Here is a 25122-nt window from a genome sequence, read left to right on the forward strand (position 1 = left end):
ATCAGTTCATATTCTCTTTGCTTGGGGCCACAATGAATGGATTTTGTTTAATAGTCAATCACTCAAATACTTTCTGCAAAGGATGTGAACTGATTAACTTCAACTGAGAAGAAGGCATATGAGGCACTCAAATGCTTTTTGTTTGGCTGTGGAACTAATCTAAAACTCGGTTGTCAAACTTGTCATTTATATATAATCTACATTCTGTATCTATTATAAGATGGAATTCCTTTAAGCGACATTTTCTGCATTTTTTTTAATATACTGTCTAAAACATTTCCCTGAAGCCTGAATGACACGTCAGCCTTTGTCAAGGATCGTAAGGATCGAGAATTAAAGCAAACTTTACACCCTCTAATTTGGAGCTTTGTTCAACACACGTGCAGTGCTGTCTTACTTATCACTGCCAGGTGTGCAATGCAAGTACAACTGAGTTACCATGATTTGTGGTGGGAGGAGCTAGGTGGTTGCCATAAGGCATAAGGCAATTTCGGTCCTCAGGCTCCCTCGCCAGCCTGTTTTCCATGTCTCCCAATTGCAACGCAGGTGAGGATCGTTATCAGCCTTCTCCAGAGCTGGCTGATTAGCTGTCATTGGAATCAGCTGCATTGGGAATTGGGAGACATGGAAAATTGGCTGGCTAGGGGGGCCTGAGGACTGGAATTGAGAAACACTGCCATAAGGCAAGCAGCTACTTGTACAAAAGCAGAAGCAACAGCCCATTTTTCATTTGCTATGGGGTATATGCCACGGAAGAGGTGGGACGTGATTTTTCACATTAGTTTGGTTCTGGTCCGGGTTGTGAACGCGCAACCAAGGGGCACAAAGTCGGAAGCAGTATTTTGACGCAGCCCACACGTCGCAAACCGAATCGGAACCGAACTGATTTGTAAAAACAGTCCCGCCTCTTCCGTGACATATACCCCATTAATCTTAACTTTGATATTGCTCTGTAAAAAGTCCAACATTTCATAACCAATTTAATCTGTTAATTGAGTTGAGTATTTGGGCTGCGTTGTCTTGCTGAGTTCAAACAGTCGCCCGATTGCCACACTTTTTTGAGCAAATGGATTTAACTACTAAAATTAAAGATTGGGATTGATCGAGCAACAACAAAAGTGCTGACTATATATATTCATGTAAAAATTTAAATGACGAACACGTTAATGTTCCAGCGTAATTAAATCCACTTCATCAAACTCGGCTTAACTCTTTTGACAGCTTGTACTAATTAATCATTTCATGTCTGCAGCACAGTGTCAGTTGAAAAGCTCAGTTTCACAAGACTTATTAATGCAATGGTGATTGGAGCCAATTAATTAGATGAAATTTTTGAGCATGCTGGACGTAGAGTTCGGCTGATGGATTCATCACCTTACACAACCTCATCGTCGAGTTATGTCACGTGCAAGCCAGCGGTGACTTTGATCTTTTTGATGGTTACTGGTCAACTGTAAATTTTTGGAAATGTTTGAGATTTGTGGAGTGCATGTGTAGACCTATTTGAGCGATACGAAAACTCTGAAGCCTTGGATTAATGCGAGAGGCTCGATAGATTTCCGAGTGCGCAATCAAAGCTTGCGCAGTCCAGTCAATGTAGCAGGTACACTCATACAGTACATACACACAAGTGTAAAAGTTGAGTCTGTGTAAAGGCAATGAGTCATTCAGGGTTATTTAGTACATTAGTCAACTCATTTGCAAATTCTCGATTTGTTAGCAGTTAAAATTATTGTTAGTGTTTATATAGTTTCAGCCACAGCATGGAAAAGAAAGGATTTATCTGCATATGAACAAACGCATGCAAGCTCATTTGTAAAGAATTGTCTACAAAGCCATTTTGTCTGGCCATTTACAGAAAATGGCAGCATTTCAGTGTGGTATTGTGTTAGCGCCATTGCTACAGTAATGCAGCGTGTGAGACAGGAACATAACTGTTGTCTTTCTATTCCGTCATCCTTGTGCCACATTCTCCAGGCGTAACCAATCGTCATCCTTGTGGCACACTCTACAGGCATAACGAATCCACCCACGCTTGATAATGTAAGAAGAGCAGGATTGACCATAAATGAATTGGTGATGCCTGGAGAGTGGGTGTTAAAATGCACTTTTGTTATTGCTGGACTGCTCAACAGACAGCTGAGTTCAAGAAACAATTCAGTCTGTGGTGTGTGCATGCGTTAAAACAGAATTAGTTTGGGAGTTTTTCCTGTTATAAGAGTGACTTTAGATGCAGCAGGAAAATTGTATGAGATTTATGATATTTGTGTTTTATTGTATTTTTTATCTTTTATTCATTTGACATTTTTTTTCTTTAAGAACTATGCTTTGTTAACCCAAGTTAACTATCAGAGGTTCCTCGATCTTAGCTAGTCCATGGAGCCTCTTTGATGCTCAATTCTCACCAGTGCTGCCGTCAGGGCCTTCAAGGCATTCTCTGATGGTCTGAATATGATCAAAACCCCTGATCTGAATTTAAAACTATACATTTTGAAAATATTGCATACATTTGTTTAATTTCGTCATTTCATAGCGTGCGCCTTGGCTGTGCATCTTGCAGTCATTTTTGTGTTTTTTTTTTTTTTTTTTTGTCCAATCAGATTTCAGCTTCCATGTGTTAAATTTCCCAACATCTTCAGACTCCAAGTTGAAGGCCCCATACAATTCAAGTATCATTATAGACTTTTTATTTTTTAAGAATCTGAACCAATCATATTACTAAATGTCACATTCACACATTTTTTTTAATTACAGTACTTAATTGCTTTGGCAGATTTGCTTTAATTTCCCAGTGAGTTTCAGTGAACATTGGATTATCTTCTTCTACTACCTCTCTTTGCCAAAACCTTAACGTTAATGTCGGCTTAATGTTGATGTGTGATTCCGCTTCTTATTTTCCTATCTTATTCCTTAACTGATCACCATCATTGTACTAGTGTTTCTTTCTATTCTAGGGCACTGCCACAAAGGCTAATTAGGCTTCTGTGCGACTCAGTGGCTCACTGTTAGATATTCTTTCCTAGCTTGCGTAACAAGACATGAGCAAGTGGGATGTCAAAACAGGTATTAAGAAAAAAGAATATAAAAGGACAAGAGAAGGGCAAATGGAAGACAGTGATGGACAGAATAAAGATTTCCAGGGAATTCTGCAGAAGAAAGATCAGGACAGTGGGGAGCAGAAAACAGCTTGAATATTAAAAGATATGGAGGGATGGTCAGACATTCGTGGTAGATGCAAGGAAATTCAAAAGTCAGTTTAAGATTGAATGCAGAAAACGCTGTGACCATGTGGACAAGGAACACAGAATAGGTATGATAAATTGTATAAATAAAAAAGTAACATTAGGGTGAAGTAAAAAACTCCCAGTCACTCATTGGTCATGCAGAACCGAAATGTGCTGAGATTACTCCGTTGTTGTGGGTTAGCTCACAGAAACACCATTCTATACTTTGATGCACCGGTCTATTTTCTAGTTTCCCTTAGTCTCCACTTGAATAAACATGCGAACATGACCGAAACGTTCGAAAAGTAAATACAAGAAGAACAATATTCTCCTCAATTGCTGTAGATTTCCAGCGCAGTATTCTGGAACTACTGATACAATAACTATGTTTTTTTTATGAAAAAAACAAAAACAAAAAACAAACAAACCCTGAAGCAATTAATTAGTTAGGTACATACCACACTGAAGTCCAGATTCTGGTCAATCCACTCCTGCCCATCCTTGAACTCTTCGTGCAGGCCCATGATGTACAGCGTGTCCAGGGCGTCCACAATAGATGCTCCGAGTTGAGAATTACCTGCACAAGAGAGATAGACAACTCAAGAGGGGAAAATATTTGTTTTTCAATCAATCAATCAATCAACCAACCAAATGCACCCATTCATCCATTTTGCTTATGCTCACTCGAAATTTTGTTCAAAGTCCATCTCTAATATGGACAAGGTAACCAACAGGAACTCGTGAAATGCTGCTTCGGCACCCATTGTAATTCTGGGTCTCACGCAAACCTATGGTCAATCGCTGTTCAAGTATTTAGTGCACATTGTCACATGGCGTGTTTTTTTTCTCCCACAAACCGCTACATGCCGTATTAGCCCCTGTTGTGATCACATGACCATATTGAGACAAACAGACCGCTTGTTTACAGGAAGATATTTGCAGGATTTGCAGGGGAAATAACAACATGGCTTGTTTCAAAGCTCAGAGGTTAACTCAGAAAAAGTTTTTAAGAGTAGACGGACCACTAAATCTCTATTCTTCCGGAAGCCGGCTCAAACCTTGTGTCTCACATGTTGCGAGACTGTGGGTCTAATATAAAGTGGGAACTCATCGAGGCCAAGAAATGGCAAGATAACCAAACTGAAAGTCCAGTACTGCAATGAGAAAATGAAAGTTCATACCAGATAGCATGGATTTTGGGGGGAACCGTCAACATAAACATAATGTTTCGGTCATAAAGGAATGTATGCATCTACCAAGATGCTGCTAACGAAGATAAACAAATTTTATTTATTTATATTTATTTTTTTTACTGTGCATCAACATGTTTAGATTTATTTGAAAGTTTGGCTTCAGTGTTATAATGGACACTCACGTACTCGCAATTAAACAAATAAATCAATAAATCAATAAACAAATAAATAAATAAATGTTAATAGTCTTCCTCTGTTTTAAATTTTAAAGACACAGTAAAGACACAGTGTCCAATCACTAGTGAGCTATTTTTTTATTTTATTTTTTCACTTGACTTGAGTACGTGGGACACCTACACATGTACACTTTTTCTTTTTTTTTTTTTTTTAAAGCAAACTGTAAGGCACCAATATCTCTTTTCTCCGCTCACCCCACTCTCTCCTCCTGCTAAAGAGGCCCGCAACGATATATTGCCATATCCATTTTTTGAGCACACCCCTACTTTTTGACAGGTTAGCTACGTGGTAGCACAATGGCTGATGGTTAACAATCCGCCTCACAGCTCAGACATGAGTTCCAATAAGGGCTCCTGAATTGAATGAGTTGACTACAAAAACTGAAACATTTTTGGGGTCCCCTGAGAAATCCCTTGCAACCAGATCCCTCTGAATTTTAATTGAACATCCCAGATTTAGACCTTCAATTCAACAAAAACCTTTTGCTTTTTTTCCATTTCCTGTTTAGATCTTTGGGTGTATTTATCCACAATTTTCTTTGAGATCAACAGACTGTTAAAGAAAGTGAAACCTAGAATTATCAGTGAAACAATTTGAACATAACAAAAAAAGACAAAAAATATATAAAATAAATAAATACTGAATAACTACTGAAAATCAGGCACTTCTTTTCGGCAACGATGAATTTGTGAGGCTCACTGCTCATTTTTCTTAAATTGTGCTCCATTCAAAATGCAAGTACCATGCAGTTATCATGAATACAGACAGGTACCAATAAATCACTCTAAAAGTACACAGCAGTCTGATAGGTGAGGGGGAGGACAAGCAAAGTGGCCTGGCCACATGCCGCCACTTGACAGGTTGGCTCAACTATTGGACGGAACACCATAACCTGCAGTTGCACTTCTGGCCGTAATGGCAACCATTGAGCTAACAACAAAGACAGAGGCTGATAGTCAGAAATACAACCTTGATGCAATTCTTGCATCATCCACTGGGGACGTGATGAGAATACATTAATTCATCTGTACTAGTGGTCCGTATATGTTACATATCACATATATCTGTTTTGCTTTTTTTGCCCATTTTTATTAAGTGCTCTAAAGCGGAACTGTACAGAAGGCCAGTGGCAGTAACAAGATGTCCCCAGACACAAAGAGTCCAAGAATTGGAGCCCAGCTAAGAATGGAAAGAGGGGGAAGCCAAAAAGCAGCTGCCAAGGGACAGTTTTAGTGGAGCAGTAGGAGCACTCTCTGTACTACAGCCTTACGTCTTGCTCTGGATGACTGAGAGGGCAAGTGAGGTTCACAATTTGACAGCAATAAAACATGTACTAATATGTACTAATTATGCAAGTAAGAACAATCTACAGCTTATTTGTGCTCCCAGTATGCATTAAAATAAATGCATTTGAATCCATTTCAAACATTTAAGCAAGATTGCCATATGCTGCGGTCAGACCAAACACGAGTTGAGCGTTTGTGGCAGTCCGATTCCCTATACAGTTAATGCAATTTGTGCAGCTATATAGGTGGAAATGTGTGCAGGGCAGCGTGAGGTGAATTAGAAAATGATAAGTTTTTGCAGCTTAGCATCATCGCCGTAAATAACATACTATTATTATTGCCATTATTTCCACAAACACCAGCAGTACAAATCACAAACATACACAGTAAAATAAATAATTACACATTTAGATAACCGTTTACTAAGTTAAAAGCAGATTTTTGCAAATGTCTCATTTTGTTTGTTTTCATTAACATCACATTTTGTTGATTTCGTGTAGGAATACAAAAACCTGAGAATATTTACTGTTGACAGGATGAAATTTCGAGGACAAGGTCTCCAAACAATTAATTGATTATCAAAAGAGATGTTGATTAACTTGATAAATGAATACTTTAAACAATTCCTTAATCTATTACACACCAAATACAAATACAGATTCGGTAGATCCAGGTGGTGTGCTTGGGGCAGTGCTTTATTTAAAACAAAATAAAATAAAAAGTAAGTTCAAGCACGACTCATCACCTTATCGTGGTGGAGGTGTGTGAGTGTCCCAATGATCCTAGGAGCTATGTTGTCTGGGGCTTTATGCCCTTGGCAGGGTCACCCATGGCAAACAGGTCCTAGGTGAGGGACCAGACAAAGCATGCCACAGAAGACCCCTTATGAGGATAAATAAAAATAGAAAAAAAGAATGCGGTTTCCCTTGCCTGGACGCGGGACACTGGGGCCGCCCTCTGGAGCCAGGCCTGGAGGCGGGGCTCGAAGGTCAGGTAGCCGGGCCTGTACCCACGGCTGAGCACAGCCCGAAAAGGCAATGTGGGTCCCCCTTCCCATATGCTCACCACCAGTGGGTGGCGGCAAAGGGGTTGTTTGCACTGTGAGCTGGGCGGGAGCCAAAGGCGGGGGACTTAGCAGTCCAACCCCCGGCTACTGAAGCTAGTTCTTGGGATATGGAATGCCACCTCGGGCGGTGAAGGAGCCCTAGAAGTTCTATATATAGTCGGACTCGTCTCCACACATGGCTTGGGTTCTGGTACCAATCCTCTCGAGAGGGGTTGGACTCCTCCAAGGTTACCCAGGGTAAGAGTCGCAGAGCAGGTGTTGCCATACTTATTGCACCCCGACTTGGCGCCTGTATGTTGGGTTTTACCCCGGTGGATGAGAGGGCATCCTCCCTCCACCTTTGGGTGGGGGGACCGGTTTCTGACTGTTGTTTGTGCCTATGCACTGAACAGCAGCTCAGAGTACCCACCCTTTTTGGAGTCATTGGAGGGCGTGGTGGAGCGCGCTCCCTTTGGGGACTCCCTTGTTTTGCTGGGGGGAAATCGACCTGAAAAGTTTGTAAATGAACCCCACCCCTCTATGTCCAGCGCCTCCATTGTTGAGGCGGCTGATCGGAGCTGAACAAATAGTATTGTGGTTAGTGTGCTCACTCTGTAAGCAGCAAGTCCCTGGTTTGAAACCAGCCCAGGTTTTTTTCCCCCCTCCTCCTCCACGATTCCTTGCGGCAAGGAGCCGTTTTGTTTCAAATGTTATTGAACAATTGGCTTGCGTAGTTGCATGGCGTACTCAGAGGACTGCTCAAACGCAGAGCTACGAGAGCAGACTGCAGACGGCTCGCTGTGGGCGCGGCAATCACACGGGGCGAGGTGGGGTTTACTGAACCGGGCGTTTTACTTCCGTGTTAGAAAACTAAAAAGAAAATACCTAATATTTCCTAAAAAATTACATCGCCATGGTGTCAAAGGTAAATTTTTATCATTATATACCTATAGTTAACTGTTGGAAGGGCTTAAAATACCGTGGTGTAATCCCTTTAATGAAACAATTATTCACTGATTTTAAAACAATATATTTTTTTTATTACTAAAACTCATTACTGAAACTCAAATACGCAAAACTATGATCATATGATGCCCATTCATTCCTTCACGTTGAACATTTCATTGAAAACTATTATTTTTGTCAAGTATAAAATAACCTTGTAATTATGTGAAATTCAAGCCTCTTGCATTTTCATTCTTCATTTTCAAACTTAAACATTACATTTAGGAATGTCCCGATCTGATCACCTGATCGGAAATCGGGCCCGATCACTTACTCGATCGGAATCTAACGTTGTCTCCCGATCAGGACTCGTGTAAATATGAGGTTTTTTTTTTTTGTTTTTTTTTGTTTTTGTTTTTTTAACAACTTTCTATTAAATCAGGAGTTTGGCGGTGCCACAGAGTGACAGTTTTTTTTTCGACAGTGAGTGGGGCGTGGCGTCACTTTACTACGCTGACACTATTAATGCCATCGAACAACAAGGAAATGGCGCTATATGGCGTTATTTGGAAGTAGAAATAATAAGTTATCTTTAATGTGGAAAGCGGAGGCGGTGCGGTCCATATGCAGTGCTTGTCCTCTGGCCACATTCTAAAAAATATCACAAGAAAAATGGATTGACTGCCTCATAATCATGGTGTTCCTACAAACCATACAGTAAATCTATATAGCACCCCCCCCAAGAAAATACTACCATAATGTCTCTGCGCAGACATCACTGAATCAGGTTTGAAAATAGCAAGCAAACAAGCGGAACAATTGTTAAGCGCACAGCAACAAAAGAACAGCTTTGTGCCTCAGGCAGACACTCACCCTACTCTCAAAACTGTCAAGGCGTCCATCGAGGGAAGGGTGGGGGCAAAAAGGACAAAGACATCAATGTGACGTCCTTTGAGGGGCTTTTTAATGACGTTTAACATGTCACGCAATACATCATCCACCAAAGGAAAAATATTGGCACTTCGGCACTCCTTCAATGCAGACCTCCAAAAAAGGACGAATAAAATCTTGTATTTATTTAGTCTTTTATTTACGTAACTATATAAGTATAACATTTGCTTCTGCAGTTAATTCATTGAGCTTAACTGCCATGTCCACGCTAGTGCTAAGTAACACTAGTCTAGTATTCAGCCCTATTGTCTCCGCAAGCAAGCTAGTTGTAGCACTTATGAAATGACTGACAATATTTAAACATCATCGTGGAAATAAAATATTATACATGTGGACAAAATTGTTGGTACCCTTCTGTTAATGAAAGAAAATGGTCATTGAAATCACTTGAAACTTACACAAGTAAAAATTTACTCGACCGCTTGATCAATTTAATTGGATAAAACTCAAAATATTGATTATGGGATTTTTGCACAGCTCGAGTACTTCCTGAACTTAATATCACTCTTCGCACTCCTTCCTCCTGCTTCCTGTCTTTAATGAGTGGACAAACCGATTAATCCAGGTGTGTCTGGCCATTGTTGTCGTGGTTACTGAAGTCAGGCACACCTGGATTAATCAATTTGTCCACTTATGAAAAACAGGAAATCAAGGAATGATAGTACGTTCAGGAGGAAGCTGTGCAAAGGGCCCATTAGGTTAAAAAAAACAAAAAACAAAACAAAAAAACAAACAAAAAACAAACAAGCAAGATCATGTTGATTTCATCAATGTATGAAATTTGTACTGGTGGCCCAGTCAGGCCAGCATCAGTGAACGTAGGGTGACCTGACACACATATTTGGTGGCCCAGCCATCAGTCCACCATTATTAATGTTGGACCCTTAGTAAAATAGTGCAACGTTTTGAGGCGATGATGTAACTTTTCTTGTAAAATCGCAACTTTATTCTTCTAATATTCCAACCTTATTTTATTTTCCTGGGGCCAATAACTCATTCGTATTAAGAGTGACAGAGCACGCAACCTTGATATGAATGAAGGACTTCCACCACTAACGTGTGACCATTGGCGCTTACATCACTGTGCCAGTTTCAGTTTTATCATCTATAATTGATGTATGTTCAAAGTTTGAGGAATCTTTTCTGTGCAAAGGCACTAATCGCCTAATCCTGTCCACCATCCAAGGTTGTGAAGGGGACAAATGTTAACAGCCAGGGTTTGTGCAAGAGTGTGTGTGACCAATTAAGTGTGTTTTGTTGGGAATCTTACCAAAGATATTTGTAGAATGTCCTTTCTTGGCGAGGGGCTTGAGTTCGTTGTGACCCCAGCCGTATTGACGATAGCTGTCCCACGCATGTTTCATCATCTGAAACGTCACAGCAAGATAGCTCATTAGATGTGGTCAAGGGTTAAACGAATGTGTCACCACTGTGGTGGCTTTTTACACAAAATTTGTTCTTTTGTCGATCATGTTTACAAAGGAAAAGAACATCAATGTCTAATGATGTGATCAGGATATCTGTACTTTAATTTTGTCCCAACCCTACTATCGAGTTTTGGAGTCTGACAGTCGCCATCAATGATTTATGACAATACGAATCATTATCACAATACAGCGAATGCATGATAATCCCTGTGGCCGTGAGCTGTGATCCCTTTTGGTGTGAATGAGCTCCCCTTGGGTGCTTTTCATCACATGGTTTCTCTGAGTATCGCCACGTCATCTACAATGGCTCTCAAGTTGTGTGCGCATGTGCCACGGAGGGAGGGGTGTTGGGCGCGAGAGAGAATGAGAGTAAGTAGAGAATGAGAGAGTAGAGAAAGAAAGAGAGCAATACAGCGAGAAAGAAAGAGAGAGAGATAGAGATAGAGAGAGAGCGATAGAGAGAGAGCCGGAGAGAGATAGAGCGAGAGAGATATAGCGTGAGAGAGATATAGAGTGAGACAGATATAGAGTGAGAGAGCGAGAGCTCATATAGCTCATCATCAAGCATCAAGCGCATTTCTGAGGAGGGCCAAACCTTACAAAACAGACTTGATATCATAAATGTGGAATGTATATATGGAATAGTAGTAAACACGCTGACTTACATATTACGAAATGTATAACATTAATGGCTGAATACTAGGGCGGGATTACAGATTTAAACCACATGATAAAAGCATCACATAAAATATGACATCTATGTATGGCAATGCAGACCTATTCCATTGGTTCACTTGAAATTTTGCAAAGCGCATCAAATTATGTTTTGAAAATGGACATCATGTTGGAAATATTATTTATCAACATTTTCAAAGTATGGGATGGGATCGGTGGAGCTCGAAGTGCGAGTGTGCAGCTAGGAACGAGCATGCACGATGTCATTACGTTAGATTGATTGACAGGATCGAGAACCAATCGCTAAGATGGTCCACCCGGAAGACGCAGTGACAAAAGATCCTTGAATACACCTTTAATTTTTTGTTCAGAATCAGCTACTTATCACAAATAACTGACACCGTTTCCTTCTCATTCATCCCTGCAGTGCCACAGCACTTTTATTTATTTACATAGTCTGATCGTGCTTCATAGAGTGGGTTGTGGACAGTCATTGGATAAACGTTGGGTTTTTCCCCGCCCATCGGATCCACAGCGCCTCTGGGGCTTGATGGACCACTGGGCCAGACATTGGGCTACTCCGTGAGATTGGATGATCTGTCTGAGGCGTCAAGAATGAGCTTCCCCTCATTTGAATGACCAACAGCTGCCAAACGCATATTAGAGGTTCATCAGCCTTTAATGACTTTTTTTTTTTTTTTTTAAAGTCAAAACACTTCACATTAGGAAAAAGCTTAATGGCTTGGCGACTCTCCCCCAGGCAGTCAAGCTATTGAAGGTAAAGGACAGCACCTTTATTGTGTTCTTGGCCTTCCCGATGTCGAGACGTCACGCGCACCAACCATTATAAATTAATAAACAGCAAGGTGGACATTACCTGTGATCTGCATTGTTTGGACGTTTGATCACTTTTATTAGCCTGTATGCCAAGGACAAGGGCGACAGTGCTGAACAACATATTTATGTAGGACCTTGGAATACTAATTGGATGCAATCCTAAAAGAGGTGATTGAGTCTGACAGCAAATCCGTATATTCACAGCATAGTAAATGGAGCTCTTCTCATTATTTGAACAGAAGCTTATAAAACACATCTAGCAAATCTGGAAACTCTTCATAAGTCATTTTTGTTTTTAATTAAACACCAGGAACAATTACTATACATTTGATTAGATGCTGCCTTACAGGGTGGCCTAATTAAACTGAAAAGTACTGTAATGGCAACGGGCTGCTATTTAAGTTAGTGGAAAATAAAATACACATTAGGTGAAATAAATGCCACTCAAACCATTCTGTGTGGTTCATAATGCATAAAATTATATTTATTACAGCATAGCGATACAGACGCTATTTGGGTGAGCATAAAGCTGGTAACTGGGCTTAGTCAGTTTGAATTAATAACGTCGCTCTGAGTTAAGAAATAACAGCCACATTAAGTTCAACTCTATTTATCTATGTACTTTGGGAGAACCGGGAACAATTCTACAGCTGTTAAATGTCACGTGAGTCCATGAAAAGACAACTTATGAGCAAATGCAAAGCATTCTGTCACCTCTCAGCTCACACACATGCTGGACTTTTTGTCATTCCAATTTAAGATCTCTGGTCAACTGTTTAAATGTGAGGTGATGCCTTCCAAACTGGAGTTTACATGCGCCACTACACCTAATAAGAACAGCCATTTTACAGCTGGGTGACGTGCAGATGGACGTAAACATTCCATGAGGTATGAAGATGGAGGTCAGTAATCTATTTAACATATTAGTTGTGACTGTTTTTTACACTTTAATGAAAACAACAGCTTGGTAAAAACTAGGGGTGTTAAAAAAAAAAATAATCGATTCGGCAATATATCGCGATACTACAGCACGCAATTCTCGAATCGATTCAATAGGCAGCCGAATCGATTTTTTAACATCCTTTTTTTTTTATGGAAAAATATTCAACAAAACGTCTAACTTTCACACTTTAAGCATGGGACAATGTTATATTAATGGAACATTAAGCCTTAATATTGTATTTCAATGCTGTTCAAACATGAAAAATGTTACAACATGTTTGTTAAATACAGTGGCTCACAGTAAAAAAAATGAAGTTTCCAATCAATAAATAATACATTTTCATACAAATCTTACAGTGTACATGTACAAGTTTACTGAATGGTATTTTCTAAATTTGAGTAAAAAAATCGCAACAAATCGACTCGTAAATTCTAAGGGTGTCACGATTTCGATTTTTTATCGAAATCGATCAAAATTACGTCACGATTTCGAGCATCGAAATAGAAGAGAGGACACACGATTCGATGCCCCCCCCCCGCGCCCGCCGCCACCGCCGCCACCGCCACCTCCCAGGAAAGCAAATGAGACGCAGCCATTCAGCTACTAGCTAACGGCACTTGTTAGCTGACTTCTCCTGCAGTCATGATGGCAAGCGCGGACAGACACAGCAATGGTGCTTCAAGCCGCTCCCGCTTCTCTCGTCACCAGTTTGGAAACATTTTGCGTTCCCGGTGAGTTATGTCGACAACGTTCACGTTGTCGATAAAAAGACCACAGTTGCAAGATATGCTATGTGCGCGTACTGTACTCGGCCACGGTGTTACGCCCGGCTCGTCAAGGGGAAGGGAAGTAACACAATAACAGAAAATATAGAGTAGATAAACACGGGTTGTAGTGATCAGAACATAATTCACCCACGGAACGTTGGGACGAAGGGGGAGTTTGTTGGGATGAAAGGATGAAAGGATAAAAGAACAAAATGTTGGTAGGTCTGTGAGCCTCGCACAGAGTGAGGGTTGTTGCTGTTAAACGATGAGAAGCTGATATCAATAAACCGCCGGTCTTTGGCTCCGGACTTCAACACTCTGCCTCCGACTCCCGTCACTGCTCGCTACATTGGTGACCCCGACATCCGCCTCGTTGACGTTTCCGAGGCTGAGAATTTGATCGAATTGAGCGACATGGCGAACTCCGCTGATCTCAAGTTACCAGAGTTTTGGGAGTCGGCCGCGGCGACGTGGTTTGTACAAGCTGAAGCTCAGTTTGCCATCCGTGGAATTACGGACGATTCCACGCGCTACTACCACGTCGAGGCCGCGCTCGGGAGCTCCACGGCGGCCAGAGCTACGGCGCTAGCGAACACTACCATCTCCGAGCCACGTGCTCTGGCGGAAGAAGCCGACCGCTTTTTCCTGGCCACCCAGCGGCACAACCACGAGGTCTTGGCCTCTGCACGCGCCTTCCCAGTCCCGGCGGCCGCAAGGGCACCTCATAAGGCGAAGAGGTGCCGCGCCCCTTGCTCCTTTGTTGCGTCGGGAAACGGCGACGCCTCCACTCAGTTGCAGCTGTGAGTGGGGGCGCAGAGTGCCGGCTGCTGTTTATCATGGACACCCTCTCCAGACTCAAGTTCCTCTGTGACTCCGGCGCCCGCAGAAGCGTGTTGCCTGCCTCGGCTGAAGGTGCTGCCGGGGGCACTCACGGCCCGCACCTGTCAGCGGCCAACGATGCACCGATCCGGACCTACGGCACTACGACAGAATGTGTCTTTGGTGTGCCCTCCATCAAATACCTCGGCCACCTCATCAACGAGGACGGCGCCACCCCGCTCCCGGCAAAAGTGGAAGCTGTTGCCGCTTTTCCTCGACCCCGGACGGCCCAGGGTCTTCGGGAGTTCCTCGGGATGGTGACTTTTTGCCACAGGTTCATCCGCCTCTTCCACTTCATCCTGGAGGGCCGTGAGTTCACGGTCTTCGTCGATCACATGCCGCTCGCCTTCTCCATGTCGAAGTTGTCCGAGCCGTGGTCCGCGCGGCAACAGCGGCAGTTGCCGTTCATATCTGGATACACCACGGACATCCGACATATCGCTGGCAAGTACGACGTGGTCGCGGATTGTCTGTCCAGGGCAGCCGTCAACACGATACAGCTGGGCCTCGACTTTTCCCGGATGTCGGCCGACCAGGCTTCCGACCGTGACACCCAGTCGCTTCGGGGCTCCGACACCGGGTTGCAAGTTAAACCGGCTCATGTTGACCATGTTGACCCCTTGGACCACCCCGCGCCCCCGCCGCGGCCGCCCCCCTGGGCTGCGCCTTCTGGACCGTGTGGGGTCCCTTCCAGTTGTTCCTGCATCCCCGCCAGTTGGTGCGCGGGACTGTTCTGGTGTTTCTGCTGTGTCCCTCCCGCCCTCGCTCCCTGGGTCATGTACCCGCAGGGGCCCGGCAGTTGCCGCCCCGTCATCCGGAGTTTGATTGTGGGTGAATTCTGGGGGGGCTTGTGTAGTGATCAGAACATAATTCACCCACGGAACGTTGGGACGAAGGGGGAGTTTGTTGGGATGAAAGGATGAAAGGATAAAAGAACAAAATGTTGGTAGGTCTGTGAGCCTCGCACAGAGTGAGGGTTGTTGCTGTTAAACGATGAGAAGCTGATATCAATAAACCGCCGGTCTTTGGCTCCGGACTTCAACACTCTGCCTCCGACTCCCGTCACTGCTCGCTACAGGGTCGACTTTAACATCTGAGTAGTTTTAATTGAAATTTCAGGCAGGGGTTTGACAAGGGAGTGAAAGTGGAAGGTGAACAAATAATAACCGCATTTGACAGAACTGACAGAACGGAGGAGAAACAACAATAACCAATAGGGGTATAATACACGGATACACAATAGCGTCGCGCTGGCACAGTCGTCCAATCGGAGTGTCGCGCTGGCACAGTCGTCCAATCGGAGTGTCGCGCTGGCACAGTCCTCCAATCAGAGTGTCGCGCTGGCGCATTCAAACTGAAGTACCATTATACGGGCACCAGCCGACACAAACACACACATACATACTAGGGGAGCGGAGCCGGCAGCGGGCCCGAGCCGCCAGCCGTAACAACGGGAAACACGACAAACATGACGGGACATTTACGCAGGCATCACAAAGATTTAGATTTATCAAATTCAACTAGAAGTGGGAAAACAACGGTCCAACCAACTATTTCATCCTCATTTACAGTGAAACTTCCACACACTTCAGCTCGCGCGAAACGCCAGATCCATAGGTCTATTTATAGCAGCAGACCTGCAGCCTTGGAAAACGCTGGATTCAAACATTTAATTAGTGTACTTGAACCACGCTACAGTATGCCCAGCAACTGTAAATGTTGGGATATAGTTTGTTCAGGCTGTATTTGTTCCATGACTTTGGATACAATATATTTTTTGTTGTTGTTGCACATTGCACATTATTTTAAGAGGAACGCACAGCACACTGTTGTAACCAAAAACAGTCAATAGATGGCAGGCACCCACTGTGACTTTTTGTTTTTTTATTTTTTATTTTACACTTCAGTAAGAACAAGACGGTTAACTTTATATTGTAAATAAATTCTTTGAATTTGATCATTCCTGCCTAATGTCAATTATCATATATTACATAAATTTACACAAAAATAATATGGAAATTGCATCACCTATATGTAGCCGATCTTTTGAAATAAGATTTACTGTACAATGAATAGAACCAATGATCATAGACTAGCCTTAGCCTACAGAAGCATATGCCTCTGTGTTATAAAGTGGGGGAGCGAAAAAAAAAAAAAAAAAAAATCGAAAAAAAAATCGAATCGTGACCCCAAAATCGAAATTTAAATCGAATCGTGGAGTTGGCGAATCGTGACACCCCTAGTAAATTCATATCGGGATTAATCGGTATTGAATCGAATCGTGACCTATGAATCGTGGTCCGGATCGAATCGTCAGGTACTAGGCAATTCACACCCCTAGTAAAAACGTTAACATACTTAAAAAACAGATGTGGGCAATTTACTAAATATTGCTCGGCTGTCATTCGTCAGCGCCCTTATTTTAACCACGCTTTGATCATCACTATTTTAGGACCAACAGACAAAAGCTGGACATTCCGTCAATACTGACAGACTGTCTGAGTCTGTCATTAATCAACAAAACGGCTGTTCATCAGTGACGGACTGCGAGGTCTGTCAGTACTTGACTCGGTTAGTGACGTTTACACTGATGGAGGAAAACCCACTTCAGTCAGTGCTTAATCCATCATTTTTTTGTGCTATTGTCACTAAAAAAAATGCTACAGTGCTTTTATTGTCACTAAAGAAAGCTCAATGCGCTTTCCAATAACTTGTAAAATGGGAAACATCAATTATCCGTGGAAATTTACCCATCTCAGCCTGGTTCGACTCCTCTCCCCGTGAATAGCAGAGATCTACTGCATTGGCACTCAAAAGATAGTGACAATTGCTTCTGAATAAACAGGATGGAAAAAGAGAGTAAACATCAGGTGTTAAACTTCATATCCCCAGGTGTTGTTCTATAATAGAGCTCAGATTTCCTCCAATAAAGGCAAACTGCCAGGTTTCTATGGTCCCTCTATTCATGCTGATACCTTCCACACAGCAGCGGCATGGGAAAAAGATAGCTTTGGCAGGCAGTGTGAAAAGAACTAGTGCCTAGTGTGACAAAATACTTCTCTGCGAGGTACAAGAGCCCTCAAAACAACAGGAGAGAAGAAGTGTCAAATTTCTCATCCCACTTCCAGGTTTCGCCACAGTAAACCCTTGCACAATGAGTGCAAATTTAGGAGTGAATTATCTATCTACTCTAATTGTGATGATGACACCAGCATCAGGTAGGGCTGGTCGGATTAGTGGTGAGACTAATTCGACAACTAATTGAACAAATTAATCAATATTTTGGATAATTGAGTAATTATTTACAGGCCTTATTGAATTTAAAATGATCCAAATCCTCTGAATTTAACATTTTTAACTAAATTTTCTCAGACAGCTATCCATTAAAGGAGCCTCATTGTATTAATCTTTTTGTCTAAATAAGATATTTGCAAGGACTTGCTTTTACTTTGTAAAACAATCATCAAAACATATTGCCAATTTTCTGGCATGTTACGGACCAAACAAGGAAATTAATCATAATTTGTGCATTTTCTGCATTGTCAACTTGACAGAATGCTGTTTTTGAATAAAGAGATGGAATTTAAAACAGGTTTTCCCTCCATTTTTTCCTTAATTAACTCATTCCCTCCCAGCCATTTTCACAGAAGCAATCCCGTTCGCTCCCGGCCGTTTTACTGGATTTTGACGGATTTTGCAAGGCCCACAGAATATCGTGTTCTATTGCTATAAAAGCATGGAACCTATCAAAAGAAAGATTAAAGTCTCTTCTTTCATCGGGGAAAAAAAAGTATGTTTTTATCCGTTTTGCAGCAATTAGCATTAGAAGATAGCTAAGTTTCATCAGTTTTCACAATCTATTTAAAATTGTAAGTAATTGAGCTTTTTTTCTACATGGCCATGGTTGATCTCCTTTGCTCTGATGCCACCTGCTGGCCGTTTGTGTAATAACTACCATTTCTGCAACCATTCTTTGCAGTTGAGAGGCTGCATCAAAGCCTTCTGTATGCTCTAGCATTAAAAAACAACAACAACAACAACAAAAACGGATAAATACGTCTTTGGGACACTTAAAACAAAAACAAACAAAAAAACGTATTTACACGTTATTGGGAGCAAATGAGTTAATTGACAAAATAATTGACTAATATCTAAATAATTTAGGAGCACCGCAAAAAAACAGCTTTGGCGATCATGTGATCGGCTTGTCTGGAATCAAGATTTCAATCAGAAAACAATAAATCGTTCAACCCTGTCAGGTGTCAAGTGTCAGGTGTTAAATTGAACATTCCAGTACCCACACTGCAGAATATACTTGTACATGAACTCCATTATGGCTCTGATATTCCCTCCGAAAGTAGTAAATTACAATCATTCCGTGTTGGTATAGTTTATGCAACATGGGAAAAGGCCAAAAAATGGTGGCTTTCTTTAAGGTGCAATGAAAGGGTTACATGTTATTATGTTTCTGGTTGTCAGGACAGCTTATACCACCATGTCATCTTGTTTGAGCGTGTTCCTGAGAGGAAATTGAAACATTTCTGTTATTTTGATTGAAATCATTCCGACCAAAGAGCAGGTCAATTGTTTACATGTCATATGATCTATTCTGAACTGCGCTACTACATTGATCACAATAGCGTTTCACAGTCATGTGGCATGCGCAGATCAAAGTAAAAATCTAAATGATTTCTCAAGATGGAGTTCATTTGTCTATTTAGCACAACAGTAGTTTTGTGATTGTTTTAACACACTCATTAATGAATCAGCTTGATAAAAACAAGTTACAAGTAGTTTAAAACAAGTACTCTTGTCGCAGATTGGCTGTAGGACACTGCCATTATCAAGTTCGTAAACGACGAACTCACGACACATTTATGTCAAGACAGAGCATGCAAGACCTGGCTTTTCCAATTGAACTGTTTCCATGTCATTTGTTCGGATTGGCAAATGGAATATCCTGCTGTGAATCCAAATGAAATGGCACATTCTGCCTTACTATTGCGATTGAAGTGTATATAGCACATCCTTGACAAATTATTATCCTAATTGTGATTTCAATTAGTGCCAAATTAATTGTGATTAATATTTTCTTCATAATCGAGCAGCCCTATTTGGAGTGTATATTATCATCCCTGCCGGTGATCATTATTTTCTTTTGTAAAAATCGCCGCAGACTCCTGCTGCAAAATGTTTTTATCTGAAAAAATTATAACAGGTAGCCCAGACGTGTCTCTGTGTTAAACTCAAGAGTCTGTGCAGAGATTAAACACCTGTCATCTGCTCCCTTCCCTCAACTCCCAATCGGCAGACGAGCTCAAGTGTGAAAACTGAAGTGTGGAAATGTGGTCGAGATTTTAATGAAAAGAGGGGCCATGCAATTAGATACCAATGTGAGAGGCAGAACTCTTCATGCGCTTGCAGGATCAATCAAAACAATAAAAAATAATTGTCACCAGTAGGCTCTTGCACCCCGATGTCTGTGAGGTGCCCCAGACAAGAATCAATAAATATGAGGACAGCATAGACACTTGGAAGGAAATAAGAGCTTAATTACGACTTCTATACATTTTGCTCAGTAATGCCGCTCTCTAATGCTACAGTCAGACCTAACACACTGCAGTATTCCCGCAACACAATTATATATACAGTACAGTCAGTAAGTGTAAATACTACAGGTGTGAATCCGTTCTGGGCGGCATGACTGACAACCCAAGTGGGGGTGAGCACCAAGCACATGTGCTCAAATTGGTAAACTTGAACTGGACGTCACACGGTTTGCAACAGCCAGTTGGAGTGAAATGTACTAATTACAAAGAAGACACAAACGGTGTAGGTTTGTGTCTGCTTTGTAGTAAGTACATTTAGGACAAAATAATCGTCGCGGTCTGTGGACATTGAAAGCTATACAATGGTGAGTGAGGATGTTGGTGTATCTAGTAAGTGAATTGTGTTGAACTGTCTACCAAGATAGTAATAAGAATTAATCAAAGAGTAAGCACAACCACCAGCCACCTGAATGACTAGTGATGTTCATACATTTTTATTTGTTTATTTATTTTGTGATGTGGCATAAATGAAGCAGCTGCATTTGTAGTATCTCACAATCAAAATCCCACACATTTCGACTTAGCATAGCATTGGGACAGGAGTCAAAGGACACTAACTACTAGAGGTGGGAATCTTGGGGCACCTCACGATTCGATTGCGATTACGATTCAGAGGCTACGATTCGATTATAAAACGATTATTGATTTCCCCCCCAGGCAGCAGAAAAAAAACAATGTATTTTGGTGCTTTTAATGTTTCGTACATTAGTTACAAAAATAGTACAAAAGTCCTCTCAGGCCTACATAAACTACCATTTCAGTATCAAGTTAACAGTTCAAAACAGTAAATAAAATACTCAAGTCCTCATTCTGTAACAACAGCTTTTAAGTATATTCAGTCTTCAACAGAATAAAACATAGCACTGAGCAAAAATATATTATTTTTATCCACTCAAAAGTGCACTGAGGTATAAATGAAAGACAATGTGAACTATAGAGGTGTGCAAAATTTCCGATTCTTAGATTATTCACGATTCGGCCGTGGAACAATCGAGAACGATTCACAAACGTCCAAATTCCGATTATATAAATATGCCAAGGGAACCGAAACTAAAAGTGAACCGGAGCGAAAAGTACGCGGAACTGAAACGCAGTAGCGCGCGCGGTCTTCGGGACGCTTAATGGGACGGACCGAGAGTACACATCCACAACTCACGCCTCGAGATTCAAAACAAAAACAAGCATGGCTGAGCTGACCAACCCACCTCTTCGTGAGATCAGACCTGCTCCGAAAAGGCAAACAACTTCAGGCGGAAGTATCAGCTAGCTGGCTGCAGTGCGTCGGTTAGCGTTCTACAGGGCGCCGCGCAGTGATACGAACGAACGAACAGAAAAGTAGTGGCTGGCGGTAATGGCGTCTGACTTTATTCAGAAAAGAGTATTGTGGTGGAAATGTATCACGCTTTTGAAAACAAAAAGTTTTTTAGAAGAAAAACGCTTTATTTCCGAGACCCCAGCCAGCTTGCTGGACTATTTTCTTTTTTATTTTCTTCTCGTCCAACGTCGAACCAGAACGCGTGTCACCGAACGCTGTCAGAAAGAAGTCAGTGCTGATCGCACACACGGGAGGTGAGGATCAAATTGAGATTCATGTTAAAAAAGCCGAACGATCCCTTTAATGTTTACACGTTCATGTTTACACAAGTTAAAAAGCAGAAAAGCACTTGAGTTTTTTTTTTTTTTTTTTGTACCTCTGAGAAACTTTAATGTTTACATGTTCATCTTTACACAACTTAAAAAGCAGGAAAGCACTTTTTTTTTAGGCATTTGTATTGAAGTAGTAGTTCACATTGTCTTTCATTTATACCTCAATGCACTTTTGAGTGGATAAAAATAATATATTTTTGCTCAGTGCTATGTTTTATTCTGTTGAAGACTGAATATACTTAAAAGCTGTTGTTACAGAATGAGGACTTGAGTATTTTATTTACTGTTTTGAACTGTTAACTTGATACTGAAATAGTAGTTTATGTAGGCCTGAGAGGACTTTTGTACTATTTTTGTAACTAATGTACGAAACATTAAAAGCACCAAAATACATTGTTTTTTTTCTGCTGCCTGGGGGGGAAATCAATAATCGTTTTATAATCGAATCGTAGCCTCTGAATCGCAATCGAATCGTGAGGTGCCCCAAGATTCCCACCTCTAGTGAACTACTACTTCAATACAAATGCCTAAAAAAAAAAAAGTGCTTTCCTGCTTTTTAAGTTGTGTAAAGATGAACATGTAAACATTAAAGTTTCTCAGAGGTACAAAAAAAAAAAAAAAAACCTCAAGTGCTTTTCTGCTTTTTAACTTGTGTAAACATGAACGTGTAAACATTAAAGGGATCGTTCGGCTTTTTTAACATGAATCTCAATTTGATCCTCACCTCCCGTGTGTGCGATCAGCACTGACTTACCCCTGACAGCGTTCGGTGACACCAGTTCTGGTTCGACGTTGGACGAGAGGAAAATAGTCCAGCAAGCTGGCTGGGGTCTCGGAAATAAAGCGTTTTTCTTCTAAAAACTATTTGTTTTCAAAAGCGTGATACATTTCCACCACAATACTCTTTTCTGAATAAAATCAGACGCCATTACCGCCAGCCACTACTTTTCTGTTCGTTCGTTCGTATCACTGCGCGGTGCCCTGTAGAACGCTAACCGACGCATTGCAGCCAGCTAGCTGATACTTCCGCCTGAAGTTGTTTGCCTTTTCGGAGCAGGTCTGATCTCACGAAGAGGTGGGTTGGTCAGCTCAGCCATGCTTGTTTTTGTTTTGAATCTCGAGGCGTGAGTTGTGGATGTGTACTCTCGGTCCGTCCCATTAAGCGTCCCGAAGACCGCGCGCGCTACTGCGTTTCAGTTCCGCGTACTTTTCGCTCCGGTTCACTTTTAGTTTCGGTTCCCTTGGCATATTTATATAATCGGAATTTGGACGTTTGTGAATCGTTCTCGATTGTTCCACGGCCGAATCGTGAATAATCTAAGAATCGGAAATTTTGCACACCTCTACTAACTACACAACAAGACTGTGGCCGTTTTATGGCAACTCATCAAGCATCGCTGCCATGCTCGGCCCACATGCAACGATAAATTTAAAATCTTAATTCAGCTTCACATCTGTCTAATTATGCTGGTTTAAACTTGTGAGCATTCAAACCAAATCTTTAGGACAAATCCGTGTCAGGAAGACTTCCTGAAATAGCCAAAATGACCCTAAAATTCTATTAATGTATGCATGGCACGGACTAAAAAACAAACAAACTGTGATTTAGTTTTTTGTTTTTTTAATAATCTTAAAGTCTTCTCAAAAAATTAGTTGGCCTAAAAATGAAATAAATAACCTTAAAAAGAAAAAAAAAGCGTAAATTCTCGATACTTAGGCTATTTTGATGAGAGCATGTCATAGACATCTTAAGACTGTTTTAAAGTGTATAAACAAAAAAAGTACACATTATGTACCGTATTTTCCGCACTATAAGGTGCACCGCATTATAAGGCGCACCTTCAATGAATGGCATATTCCAAAACATTTTCCATATATAAGGCGCACCGCATTATAAGGCGCACCTTCAATGAATGACATTTTAAAACTTTTTCCATATATAAGGCGCTACAGTAGAGGCTGGGGTTACGTTATGCATCCATTAGATGGTGCTGCGCTAAAGGGAATGTCAACAAAACAGTCAGATAGGTCAGTCAAACTTTATTAATATATTACAAACCAGCTTTCTGACAACTCCATTCACTCCCAAAATGAATAAACAGCTGTTTTATTATTTTCTCTCAGGTAAAGTATTAGTATTAGCTAGCGATCCAAGATGGCGGGATCTTCTGCGCACACGCGTTACCGATCGTGCAGGATCACGATAGTGTCTTGAAAGCGAGACCTGTTGCGGCTCAATATTGATCCAAATATAAGGTGCACTGGATTATAAGGCGCAGGGTCAGTTTTTGGAAAAATTGAAGGCTCTTAGGTGCGCCTTATAGTATGGAAAATATGGTTAATATTAATTATTGTGGTAACACCAATAATACAGGTATACTGTCAAACTCAAAGTATCATTGATGAGCAGTGATTAAGCCTTCTTGAAGCATTAACAATAGTAGTCACTAGTCATTGTAACGCCTGGCGCAGGCGCACGCGGCAACTTGTCACACACATGATCACAATTCACAGACACGCTCAAGCGCAAGGAGGTGAAAATAAATATTCATAAACCCACTTAATGCCTGCAGCTAAGTGCAAGGTCATTACATTGTTGGACTTGGAGGAAATAAAATAAACAAATGAGCTTGTTCTACTACAGTAGAGGCTCAAAGTGACAGGCTCATTGTTGCCTTGAGATGGCGGGATGAGCTTTGGGTAACTTCAAGAGTTATTTGGATTTCTCATCTCCTTCCAAGTATTCCCACCATCCTGTGGAGGTTTATTGGCAGGAGTAAAATGGAACATGTCAGAACAAACTAAGAAGAATAATTAAAAACTAGAGCTGCGAGCAGCTATAAAGGGCCCTCGCAGCCCGGGCCACGTTGGGGTCCTTGCACGTTGGGGTACTTGCACGTTAGGGTACTGGCACGTTGGGGTACTGGCATATTGGAAGCAAAATTTCTTTGAAAATGGCATAATAAACGTTTACATGTAGAATATTTTTTTTGCCAGTGTGTGTCAAGCTCAACGGGTTTTGGTGATTGTTATGACCTGCAAAAATCAGCGTCCTTATTTATTTTTAGGCAATGAGTTGCCCTGATTGGTATTTTTTGTAAAAGTGTATATATACATCATCGCTCGTTGTACTCATTGCACAATGTTACTTTTATTGTCCAAAGGGGCAATCAAAAATGAATAAAACAAAATGGAAACATACATACGTTTGGATCGGTGTGAAGCCAGTGAACAATTTGAGTGGTGGAAACTAAAAGAATATTCATAAATGACTTAGTTATCACACTTAGAATGAGTTTACATTTTTTGTAGAAAACACCGTATGTTTTTTTTTTTTTTTATATATTATGCCTCAAGGGCAAGGTGGCGCTGTATTTATAACTGAATGTTGTCATAGAGATACCTTCAGGCCTTGATTATAAGCATATATGTCAAGTGTGGGATTTTTTTTGGAGCA

At 41.3% G+C, this 25122-nt stretch overlaps 1 protein-coding gene across 1 annotated transcript in view; it reads right to left on the reverse strand.

Annotated features, from left to right (window-relative positions):
* Positions 1–25122, reverse strand: part of man1a2 (mannosidase, alpha, class 1A, member 2) — a 95673-nt gene that overhangs the window by 39991 nt on the left and 30560 nt on the right. The window contains exons 4-5 of the mRNA XM_077537219.1: positions 10152–10248; positions 3683–3801 (exon numbers count right to left, since the gene is read on the reverse strand). Coding sequence (XP_077393345.1) covers positions 3683–3801; positions 10152–10248 — 216 coding nt within the window. The remainder of the gene's footprint in view (positions 1–3682; positions 3802–10151; positions 10249–25122) is intronic.

Source organism: Festucalex cinctus, chromosome 11, assembly GCF_051991245.1.
Source record: "Festucalex cinctus isolate MCC-2025b chromosome 11, RoL_Fcin_1.0, whole genome shotgun sequence".
Taxonomy (NCBI): domain Eukaryota; kingdom Metazoa; phylum Chordata; class Actinopteri; order Syngnathiformes; family Syngnathidae; genus Festucalex; species Festucalex cinctus.